Source organism: Diadema antillarum, unplaced genomic scaffold, assembly GCF_040938485.1.
Source record: "Diadema antillarum isolate AM-2024a unplaced genomic scaffold, OU_Dant_1.0 scf00000057, whole genome shotgun sequence".
Classification (NCBI taxonomy): Eukaryota; Metazoa; Echinodermata; class Echinoidea; order Diadematoida; family Diadematidae; genus Diadema; species Diadema antillarum.
In genome coordinates, this window is record NW_027270946.1 from 2198300 (window position 1) to 2210456 (window position 12157).

General features: G+C 40.4%; 1 protein-coding gene across 1 annotated transcript in view; it reads right to left on the bottom strand.

The window, feature by feature from the left end:
* The window catches only part of LOC139715882 (uncharacterized), a 55110-nt gene that overhangs the window by 20004 nt on the left and 22949 nt on the right, over positions 1–12157 (bottom strand). Inside the window, exons 4-7 of the mRNA XM_071627432.1 lie at positions 9100–9209; positions 5782–6000; positions 1079–1216; positions 215–297 (exon numbers count right to left, since the gene is read on the bottom strand). Of these exons, the coding sequence (XP_071483533.1) occupies positions 215–297; positions 1079–1216; positions 5782–6000; positions 9100–9209 (550 nt within the window). The remainder of the gene's footprint in view (positions 1–214; positions 298–1078; positions 1217–5781; positions 6001–9099; positions 9210–12157) is intronic.

A 12157-nucleotide genomic window follows, 5' to 3' on the forward strand; every position in this document is an offset into this window, starting at 1 on the left:
ACTTTGTTGATCCCAAAGGACAAAGTTAAACAGAGAGAATTTTACAAAGAGGAGAAATTGCATATATTCGTTCAGCTTTGCATAGACACATCTTTGAAACATCTATATGGCATATGAATTTTCCACTCACACTTTGTTCATTTAGACGGACAAAGAATAACTTCAGATTTATGCGTGTATGTGTGTGTGTGTGTGAAAGAGGGATTTACTGTACCTGCAATATCCTCTGCCCCTCAACGTCTGAAAGACCAAGCTTCCTGACTGAGAAGAGCTCTGGATCTTTGAAGTGTCGCTTATCTATTCACAAAAAAAAAAGTATATATGAAAAGAAGAAACATTAGTTTGTATTCAAAGAATAGTACTTCATTCAGTATAGCACAACTGCTCACATTTGGTTGTGCACTACCTCCTCCCCAACCCCCAAGAAAAACAACAGCTCCATGCAAATGCTTCTCACAGTCTGGTCGGTAATTGTCCCCAGACTTTTAATACTGAACAAGATCTGTTGCCATCATTAATTCTTGGTGCTTTCAAAAGCCATAGTTCGAATAAAAGAGCATAGAGTATAATGATAATAAAGTTTTGACAGCTTGAACACTAAAGCATCATCTTGCAAGGCATCCTATGTGAATCTGAAATCAAAAATTTGGTTGCTTCATCTCACATCACTCGCAAAGACGTTCTCCCTGATTTTTTTTCCTTTTTTTCCAGGCACAAAACTACCACAATGCCAGAGGTACATACATGGACACACAGAATGGCCAGACCATTGCAAAGCACAATGACAACAATTTTTGAGATCTGTAACTGTGACAAACTCAATTCTGTAAAACCGTGAAACTTCTGCATATTGGAGCCGATAGTCTTCTTTGCAGCATTAAACTTTAGCAAATTACCACTCGGCATTCAATGCATCATGTAGACAAAAAGCATTAGAGCGCATTTAACTTTCGCGAATCTTGGTTCCTTGCGAAATTTGTCTGTTTCATGCTCGCAAAAAAAAAAAAAAAAATGGGGATTTTACAGTATATCACAGCAAATATACAACTTTTCAAAACACATAGCAGAATAAACTCACCATCTGGTTTCTTGGAGCTGGGCCCTATGACCTCGCGGACCTCGCGGTCACTTATTGTGTCATACCAGAACTGGACAAAGTTCCTCTTGGCGCGCTCGGTCCAGTCTCCTTCGTACAACTTCCTCAGACTGCCTGGTCCTGAGTAGAAGAAATGATGGAAACAGCTCATGAATATGACCAAAAGAGGAGAGCAAAGAAAAAAAAATGAATAAAACAAATAAATAGAAAACACACACAAAAGAAACATAAAAGCACACACAGGCACATACACACAGAGTCAAATTTCAGATTTGATAAGTCTCTGCAGTGACTTACTCTCAAAAGGGGAAGGGGGGGGGGGTGAGGGGAACAATTTTTAGAATTCATTCCCTCCTAATTTACGGTGCACTAGCAGCAATCCTGGGCATGTCAATATCACTCTCAAGTGATCAGAGGTCAAGTGCTGTGGCCAGTCCCTCACAAAGAGTTGGGGCTATCATCCTGGCGAGTGTTGACTTTCCTTCCCAATCCCATTTCATCTACAGCTTGTAGAGCCAACAGCGCTGGCTGCATTCAAAGGGACTCTTGGCCTTAGCAAATGGTGAAGGAGCAGATATACTAAAAAGTTGTAGCTCTTTCTATGATTTTGTGATTGAAATGCCCTTGCACATACCCCAGACACTGGGTATTACCGCAACTACATGCCTGTGAGTGTTATTAAAGCTTGTTTATGTGTGCGCAGAGAAAGAGGCAAGCTTTTTTATGTACTTCAGTGACCCTAATCTCTTGGCTAGAATCAATTGGATACACAGCAGCGATATAAACAAAGTCACGAAACGCAAGGCCATTGTATCACAGCTAATGTAACCTTACACTGACTTCCATTAAGCTGCTGGGAGAAGATCTTTATCTTAATTTTTTTTTTTTTGCTTTTTCAAATACTTGTGACAATATAATAGAAGATCTTCCCTTGTAGCAACATCACCCATAAGAGGCCACAGACATGTCTATCTGCGCAAACATTACATACACTGTACAAGCAGGTATTCACACCTGTATATTAAAATGAGATAAGCTGCTTATATATCTGCAGAATTATCTAAGGAGCTAATAGGAACCAGGCACTGGTGTAAAATTGGGACCACATCCAAAAAGCCAAGCAATGGAAGGGGAGGAACTCTGAGAATTACAATGTGATCGTGATATTTGCAACAAATGCATGCTGTACCTGTCCCTTGGTGTCGTTAAGAGAGACTGTAATTCGTGAACCACAAATTTAATCATCATGGAAATGCTGAATCGCAGGCATTACACACTCACAATGACAAACTTATACAAGCAAACACTTCTGAGCAAAATTACAAATGTATGCTCCTTACATTCTCACACACAGCTCTGATTGCATTTTAAACGAGATCTCATGGGGTATTCGTTGATGTGATCGCTTATCACAAATACTCGGCACATAACAAGTGATTCACCTGTGTTCCCGACTCTACCTATCATTATCATATTGAGTCAACACACCTCTCACCCATTCTTTGACCTTATTACATGACAACTCCGATTGTCTGCTCAGTTATGGGGCATTACCTAGTCCCACTGTATGCTATCAGCGTGGGAGACAAAATTTATGGGGTCACCCTACTTGACAAGGGGGTGGGGGTGGGAGATGGAAGGTGATTTGCGTCAATTGTACATGAATGATGACAGCACCATGGCGACAAACAGCACAGCCACATTCTTTGAGTATGTCAGCAGTTAAAAGGAACACCTGGGATTTGTACATGGCATGAGGGTACATGAATTATGAATAAACCTTATAATGTCTCCATTAAGCTGCCGATCCATATTCTTCTCCCTGATCCTCTTTCCCTCCTCAAAAATGGAAAATCCACAGGTTTCTGACTTACCTTCCCTCATCTTAACATCACGTTGGCCTAATAAGGAAGGCAGCGAGACAGTACATCAATTTCAAAATCTTCCATTTGCAAACATAAAAAAGTGTCTGAACTCATCAAACAAGCACAGTATGACTACATGTATGAGTTTGTTCTCCATTAATGTGGATAACTAATAGCTGTTTAATGTGAGTGCAAGTGCACATACCACATGAAGACGGGTGTCGCCTCTGCCCTCGGGCCAAGGAGAGAACATCCTCACACAAAAAGGCAGAAAGGGTTATTTGCGCATTCAAAAGAACTGACGATGCAATAACCAAATGCCTTGTCAGTGGTTTAAGCTGCAGTCTGGAAAGTATTCACCATATTCCTTATTCTATTGCCCCCCATTCCAGTAACAGGTTAATATGTTGATCCATACTGCACTACGATGTGCAATATATGATCAATGCCATATTGAATCCCTGCAGTTCTGACAGGGTCAAAGGTTATCTCTAAAGGGCACCAGGAGTGTCATCACTTACTGTATAAGCTATTATTTTCACAAGGGTTTAATTTCTGCGAATTTCGCCAATCTCAGCTGGATCGCGAATTTAACAACACATAAATGTCTCCATGCGCTAGGTTAATAGCGCATTTACGTTAGCGTCGGCGTCAGTTCGCGAAAAACAACATCTCACAAAAATGTCTATGACCTTCTCATTCGTGAAAATAACAGCGTTTACAGTATCCATGACTACATAAGTAAATGTTTGCATGTCTGGAACAGGGCATTATAAACACATTTACCCAATATTGGCAATGTGGACAATTATGCAAACATGTACTGAATGTTCTGGTTCCCCCCCCCCCCCCAAAAGACAGACATATCTTCGCTACATATCTTGCCTCTGCCCTAGGCATGCTGGTGTGTGGGATTTGTGGCAGCCCCTGTATCAACAGCTGTACAGACAGTGCATACTTGAATAAAATGCACAAGAGATCTGTGCAGTGGGAGCGTTTACAAAGCGGGGCACAGCCTGATTTCAATCACAGCCACTGCCAGGCTGACAGGGTGGCTCTGCTAAGTGCCAGGGATGGCCACATACATCACGCGCTGCTTCCCCCTAAAATGTAATCTGGCATCTTGGAGAAAGAGAGGGAGAAAAAAAAAAGAGCTGCCATTAATGCTGCACTTTCTTTTCTTCCCTATCCCCAACATCAGACTGAAACCATTCCTCTCTTGACCTCCTTCTCAATCTACCCCTCCCCCCCCCCCCAATCTCTATCTCTTTTCTTTTTCTTTTTTATTCGGTTCATATTTGTTGTTTTTTCTCTCTGAAAGCAGCTCATAGCAATGGTACTGAACAATGGCACTTTGGAAGTGTGATACGGGGTGCATTTCAGCATCTATATTTGGAAAGCTTTTAGCTCATGTTCTCTTTACCTTCACACCACAATCTGCCACTTCGCCACCACGGGCATTTTTGTTTTGCTTTGTTGTTGTTATTGCTTTGCATTGTTTTGATTTTTTCACACAAACCCTTCATAATTAAGCTGAAAATCCTGCAAGACGGGGGTATTTGATCTTGGCACTTTCAACAGATGGTACATGAACACAAACATGTAAAAAAAAGAACAAAAATAGAATGGGAAAATAAAAGTGAAATACAAAGTACGCTATGCTCAAGCTCAACCAGGCACGTATGTTGGAAGTGATCATGTCCATGATGTCACTGCATTAATTATTATGTGGATTCCCCGCATGGTTACAGTGACAGGAAGTAATGCTTGAGCAGCAAATCCTTTTCAACTTTTATGATTATGGAAGGCATTAGCAATGACATTCAGCTCTCTTACGACACGTTAACAACACTGTCAAGCACGGGTCTAGCTGCTGACTCTGCAGACGGAGAGAAGGTCTCGCCTTGGCAAAATGGAGAGGCATTTGTACGGCTAAATCCCAAGCAAGGTCAGAAGCAACGCAGGCAAGTTGCAACTACCTCGTATCTGAAGGTTACGACTCATCAACGTCTGAGGCTCAGTACAGAAATGCACCTCTACTTCAAAGTGCACATCAATGACTGTCTATCAATCAGGGAAATTACATTGGACATCATTTGAATGTAGTCAAAATATAGGCATTCCATAACTGATCCAATCAAGACAGAACCATCAACACTAAGACACCTGATGGTTAATGGATGAATGAAGAACAACAACAAAAAAAGGCTGATACATTACAGAAGAGACAGGCATTACACTTCCTACATTTGAACTTTGGATGTTGATTAGAGCATGACTTGGACGTTGATCAATCATCATATTTGCTCACAGGGAAATCACTTCCTTCACTGAACATGAAAATGTCACATACTGTAAAGCAACAAGGTACTGTTTGATATTCACTTATATCATATGATTCCAAAGGTGTAAAGAATCTCACCAAAAGAAAAAAAGCAAACGCAACCAACAAAGGTAAATGCACGTTATGAACATAGATACTGTAAAAGCTGTTATTTTCACATACAGATATTTTCGCGAACAAGGTCACAGAGATTTTCGCGATTGATACCGAAGCTATCGTAAGTGCACTACCGTAGTGTCTGTCCTTTCAATTCGCAAATTAAATGCCATTAAGATCAAGTGGCAACGTTATCACGTGCTGTTAAATTCATGAACCTACAGCAATTTGCAAATTTAATGCGATTAAGACCAGGTACCAATGTTATTATGTGTCTTTGAATTCACGTACTTGCAGTGATTCACGAAACTTGCAAAAATTAAACCCTCGAAAAAAAATAACAGCTCTTTCAGTACTACACCGTTGTTTACAATACAAACCTTCATAGAAGACGCCAGCATGTGCCAGGAGGAGGTCAATGAGCAAGGGAGCCTTCTCCAGGTGAATGACGTGTTTGCCTTCGTTGGACAGCAGCGTGCAGATATTGATGGCGAAGTCCACTTCGTTGGGTAGGCCGGACTGCAGCGAGTGGACGATCCGGTCGTACTCGGAACTTCGGCACTTCTCCATCGCAAAGCCATTCGTCTGCCTGACTTTGTCTGCACGAAAGTTTTCGAGAAACAAGGAGAGGTGTGGATCTGTTCCATCATCTTCCTACTTTTTGTTTTTTATCGATGGCATACAAAATATGTTCATCTCAAACTTCAAGTAGTATGGCTCTCTTCACCACAGATGTGAGACCTTCTCAAGCATATGACTCAAGCTATACACATGTGCATCCTAGTGACCCTACAACATTGATAATCATTGCCTGGTGGCATCTGAACTGGCATTGAAACACATCCGAGATCGAAAGCAATGTTAACATCCTCGAACCACAGGAAATGAAGCATAGTCACTCCACTGCCATCATGTGCGTTTTGCAGATGTGAAACTTGGAGCGGCAGTGTGGACTGGGGTTCATTTTTCACATATTCACTACAAGCCTACATGATTTCACACTTGCAGTAGTTGATCTTTGATATCCCGGTAACAAAACACAAAATTAGAAACTTGCACATGTACCAGGTCAGGTCTGTAAAAGATTATTCTCGCAAGCAAGCGCCTCATATAATCTGCAAACATTTAAATGAAAATTTACCCTAAAAAAACAAAAACATTAATGTTTGGCAGTACAGTGAAGTGAATGAGCCGACCATACAGACACAGGTCATACTGATATTCAGATGATACTCTCTTGCATATTCCAGTCCCTCGTACTTGTTGTAAAAGCACAGAGAAGATTGTGTTTTCAACCTGCACGCAATATCTTGGAAAGGCAAAGAACCTTGAGGTGAGAGTTAGCCCCAATAGAAGTGCTTCAACTGCTCAAGTTCGCTATCATGTCATTTCCCATTACTGGCTCGAGAATGTGTTTGTCAACCCATGAGAATGCTTTACTTGGGTATAATTATGCAAGGGCAAAAAAAACCTTGAGGCTGCCCAAAATTGAAGTTATGAAGAGAATGACTAGATGTTCATATCCTAACGCTCTACTGCAATTTGCATGTACATTTTGTGGAGATTTCTGAATATTGCATTAATCTTGGCTCCAAAAATATCTTGACAGCAGAGCCATGAGAATGACATATTCAAAGCATGAACGAATCAAATGCACAACGGAGCTTCAGATAGGTACTGAACCACGACGAATGGAAATTCAATTTTTTACAGGCATTTCCTATTAGACTCAAAGGAAACGCTTCAGGAAAAATTAATATCCCCCTCTCTCTCTCTCCTCACGCCCCCCCCCCCCCCCCCCCCCCCCCAAACAGCATGCCTCGTATGTGGTTACATCGCATAGGACTCAAGTTTCTGTTGCAGGCAATTACTGCACTACCTGTTTCGCTCATCACGCCACTCACTTCAGCAGCACAGAATTGGACTTCCACAAAAATTGTTCTCAAACATCTCATTTCATGCAAATCTTTTCCTACACTAGAATCCTTCCATCGCCGACTGCGCTAAAAGCCTTGGTATATATCTCTGTCAAAACACATAGCTTCCATCCTGTCTCAGGAAAAGCTCAGACTATAAAATCGTGATTTGAAAACTTAAATTATACGGCACTCCGGTCGATTTCCCCTCTTTGAGACTGCCAGCTGGGTGTTGCTCGTTTTGACGCAGTACGGCACTTTTGACTGTGGATTTGTCCATGTATCTCTGAATAAATCTCGCCATTATGATGTTGGCATTACTAGAAGGGACAAGTCGTGATTGCCTTGAGGGGTCGCCCGTCGCACAATGGTTTCGTGGATCATAAATGCTTGAAAAGGTTGAAAGGCACGCTCAGGCCAGGGAAGAAGAGATAAGTGGTGGCATGTCAACGAATGGTACTGACTAGTACTGGATATTGCGTAGCTACATCAGTGGGCATGAGGAGCTCATTTATTTTTTCATTACAGTGAGAGGTTCTGTCAAGATCCATAACCAATTATCATCATCTACAGTGTACAACAAATCCCTCCTAATGCTCAACAACACTCCCTAAGCCTTATGCCCCGTGCCTAATATCAATGTGAACTACCAATAGTGCAACCTCTTGTGTGCAACGTGGCAAAACGTAATGTCATGATGCAGCATAACACATGTATGCGTCAACATTAACTATTTGAGACCCCCCATAAACAACAATACATCAAAACCACAATAACAACACAAACACACACACACACAGACAAACACAGGCACAGACATCCACATTGTTGTGCACATGGCTCGTCCTCCTCTACATGAAATGGGAGGAACATAGTCGGAGGCATTTGATTGCCACAGAGCAGGAGAGCTGTCACAACTTATAACTGGGGAGGAAGCCCTAAGCCCGGAGTCTGGACAGTCCTGTGCAACAGGTGACTCAAAGTTGAGGTAGAGCACATATGCTGACCTTTAGGTTAGCAATGTTTTGTTTTGGAGTTCTTGGTTGTCTTCTTTTTTTTTTTCTTTTTTCTTTTTTGCTCAAAATGTCAAGGCACACTGGAAGCACAATCGTGGGTCTTTGCACACCTATTGTATATTAAATGTGCAGATTTGAGAGTTTCTGCATCTTTTCAGTGCAAAATCAAATGCTTCTAGCTAGTCTTGCAAAGGAATGGCTTTCAGTGATCTAAGAAAGAATGAAAATTATGATGTCCTATGAGACACAACTACACACGTTCGATATATCTATCTAACAGTCATATCATCAACTGAATGATGCAAATGCTTTGGGTAATTTTTTTTATTTTTTTTTATTTTGCTACAAAGATACTGACTGGCAAGTTATAGCAGAACTAGAAAGGCACTCTGTATACCTCCGCCAAGCAGTTTATTTCCACAACACATGCTGAAAATCGCCCAATATCCCGATGATAAAGAAGCCTTGTGTTTACCTCATCAGCTTCCTGCTGCACTTCGCCTTGAGCAGAGCACGTGCGCGTATGAAAACCTCAAATACACGTAGCTTGAACTCTCAAGATCATAGACCCTATCTGCCAAAAGATTTTTTTAAGAACCCTTCAAAGATTCATAACAATTCCGGGATCACTACCATCTGCTCCATGTGTCATTATCAACTTTTCCTGTAAGTTTCATTCACAACTTTTGGAGTTATCTCGCAAACAAACAAACAAAGACAAAACCATTACAAATGGTAATGAACATTCATACATGAGCATTCATACCTGACAGTTCTTTCCTGTAGGCGAAGCTGATAGGGGTGTGGGGTCTTTTCGTTCTCGAGTCGTCATCATCTTCCCCTTTGAAATGAACCTTTTCGTAGGCCTCAAGGTATCTGAGCAAACAAGAAAAGGAAAAAGAGGATGATGACCAAATTGCAGGATGTTTGCATGAGAAGAATACGTACATCAATGAGAATAAAGGAGTATTATTGGTGTGAAGATCACTCTCAGAATCATTGCTGAAAGAAATCAGGGGAAAAGTTTAGTTACAGTCACATTGACTGTGAAATACTGTGGCATTTTGCACAGTATTTCACAATGTGAAAACAAAAAACATCGGGGAAATACATCACAAAATAATGTGGCATTTAGGGTGGGAACATCAAACTAAGCATGAAATACAATGCAAGATTTTTTCACGAAGTACCACCGATCATACAGTGCGTGGTGGTGTAGTTCTCAAGTGACTCGACACACTTTGTGTCTTTTCCAGTTGGAGATATGCCCATGCGCAATGCTTAAAGGACAAGTTCACCTTCATAAACATAAGGATTGAGAGAATGTAGCAATATTAGTAGAACACATCATTGAAAGTTTGAGGAAAATCAGACAATCCGTTCAAAAGTTATGAATTTTTGAAGTTTTTGTGCAGTACCCGCTGGATGAGAAGACTACTGCAGTGTATGAATAACTTAGATGTCACATGCGTACAACAATATAAGGAAAATATAAAGAGAATTTCACAAAATTCCATCTTTTGAAAAAAGTACAAATTCCCCTGACTCGTTACCGATAAATGTTATGGGTAATATTATTCCCCCTGCCTTTAGAAAGAGGCAAGTCAATTGCTCTTTTATTATGCGAAAAAAGTGAAAATATGTTGAATTTTCTTTTATATTTTCTTTATACTGTTGTACGCATATGACTCACAAGGTGTAGTAGTCTCCTCATCCAGCGGTTCCAACACAAAAATTTAAAAAATTCATAACTTTTGCATCGATTGTCCGATTTTCCTCAAACTTTCACTGATGTGTTCTACTAATATTGTTGCATTTTCTCAATCCTTATGTTTATGAAGGTGAACTTGTCCTTTAATGAGAAATACATGTACCATGGTATGCAATGTCATGAATGAAAACTGTACCAAGTGAATTACCACAATATCTATTACAGGAGTACTTCATAAATGAAAACGGTGCCAACAAATTAGTGTGGTGTTCAATATGACAGTTGTTTCGAGACACACAAACTACTTTGGGATGCAATACCACAGTAATTCTTAACGTGAATGCACCTACTGCTACTACAGTCTGTCTGTAGCAGAGGTGGCTTTTTGACATTTACATTGAACGTACAGGTCTTTCTTGATATAATTTTGTGCAACTTTTGTCAGCATGTTGTTTTGTGTATCAATATGTTCATGTGACAGGAAGAAAACAACATACACTTGTAGTGTAGGACCTACTACTTTTTCACTTTGTTTAGAGATATATCTAGGTGAATGCTTTCATCTCTCTTTGACTCTTTATCACAGAACGAGAAGAAATGATTGCATCCATATCATTTGATTCAGCCTTTACTGGATAATAACAGAAAGTATCCCTTTAACACAGTTACAACACTAAAGAATGAATGAATGGAATGTGATGAAATGAATGCACCTTAGCTCTAGTTTGAGTTTCAAGATTCTGCAGAAAACAAATTTGATCTGAGTAACGAAGTGAAAGTAACTGGGTTTCATCTTTCTCCATCCACTTTGAATATCCTCACACAAACAATCCTACCCCCCCCCCAATAAAATTTTGACTTTGTGGTCCACAGTGAAAGTGATTCTAGCACTGAACACAGTTTCCTGAATATTATACGAGTATACCTTGCCTTGATAGTTTCTGATTTTATAAAACTATGTGCCGAGGTGAATCAAAAATAGTACTATAGATTCAGTAAGGAAGGACTCACATATGTACAAATGTACATTGCATTTCCTGGGCGAGAAATAACAGCAGACACACACATTCAATATCTCCTTAGCTCCTGGTGTACAAGAAATCATATTGCAATCACTATTGCGTGTTCTTTTTTTTTCTATAAAAGATAAAACCATCACAGATGAAGGAAGCTACAAAAGCACATTATTACAGAAATTAATGAAAACATGATCAGATCTCCACCGCGATCCAATTTCATGTGCGAGAGTGGCTACTGCGGAGGAAGTTTGGGTAAGCGCTCCCATCTCCACGGCACTGCCGATCGTGCTCGCCACAGACTACCATTATGCGGTTACCTTGAATGCCCCCTGCTACGAGAAAAGATGCCACTCTGCCTGGATGGACCCAATGAATGGTGGGAGAAAAGTGGAGCGCTCTATGAATATCAGCACCTGACAGACCTACATTGTACAATGTCAACACGAACAAGCCCACCGGCTGTATCAAAACCACGTTCCTTTCTTTATCCATAGATAGAAATATGGTTCGACCCACAATCATTGTCCATATCCCTTCTGTTCTTTGTTAAGCTTTCAACAAGCGAGTAAGAATTATACTCTTTCGTCTGCTTGGTTTTGTTTATTTTATGTATTAAATAAAAATAACCACACACGCAGACAGACAGACAGACAGACAGACAGACAGACAGACAGACACACACATACACACAATTCATTGTTCACATCATCATTTTTACAAAGGAGAGTTAAGCCAAAATATTCATTTCTATCAAGCGATGGTTTAAAAAAAAAAAAACAAATTTGCATCTCGCTTTTTCAATGGAAACAACAAAGACATAATTCAAGCTCATCCTCAGTCCCACTGCAATTCCTTTTCTTGGGGAGGGGGGGGGCAGGGGGTGGGTGGGTACGTAATAGATGATCATGTAACAGCACAACCTCTTCCTCCTCTCCCCCCCCCCCCCTTCTTCTTCTTTGTAATCTGCTTCCCTCAATCCTGACGATTCTTGCAGATTTTAAAAGTGAGTGTGACGAAAAATTTTATCAAAATTTCTGCTCATTTTGTATACCCAGGAAAAGCAATAACACACATACTGTACAAGTACTTTCCAT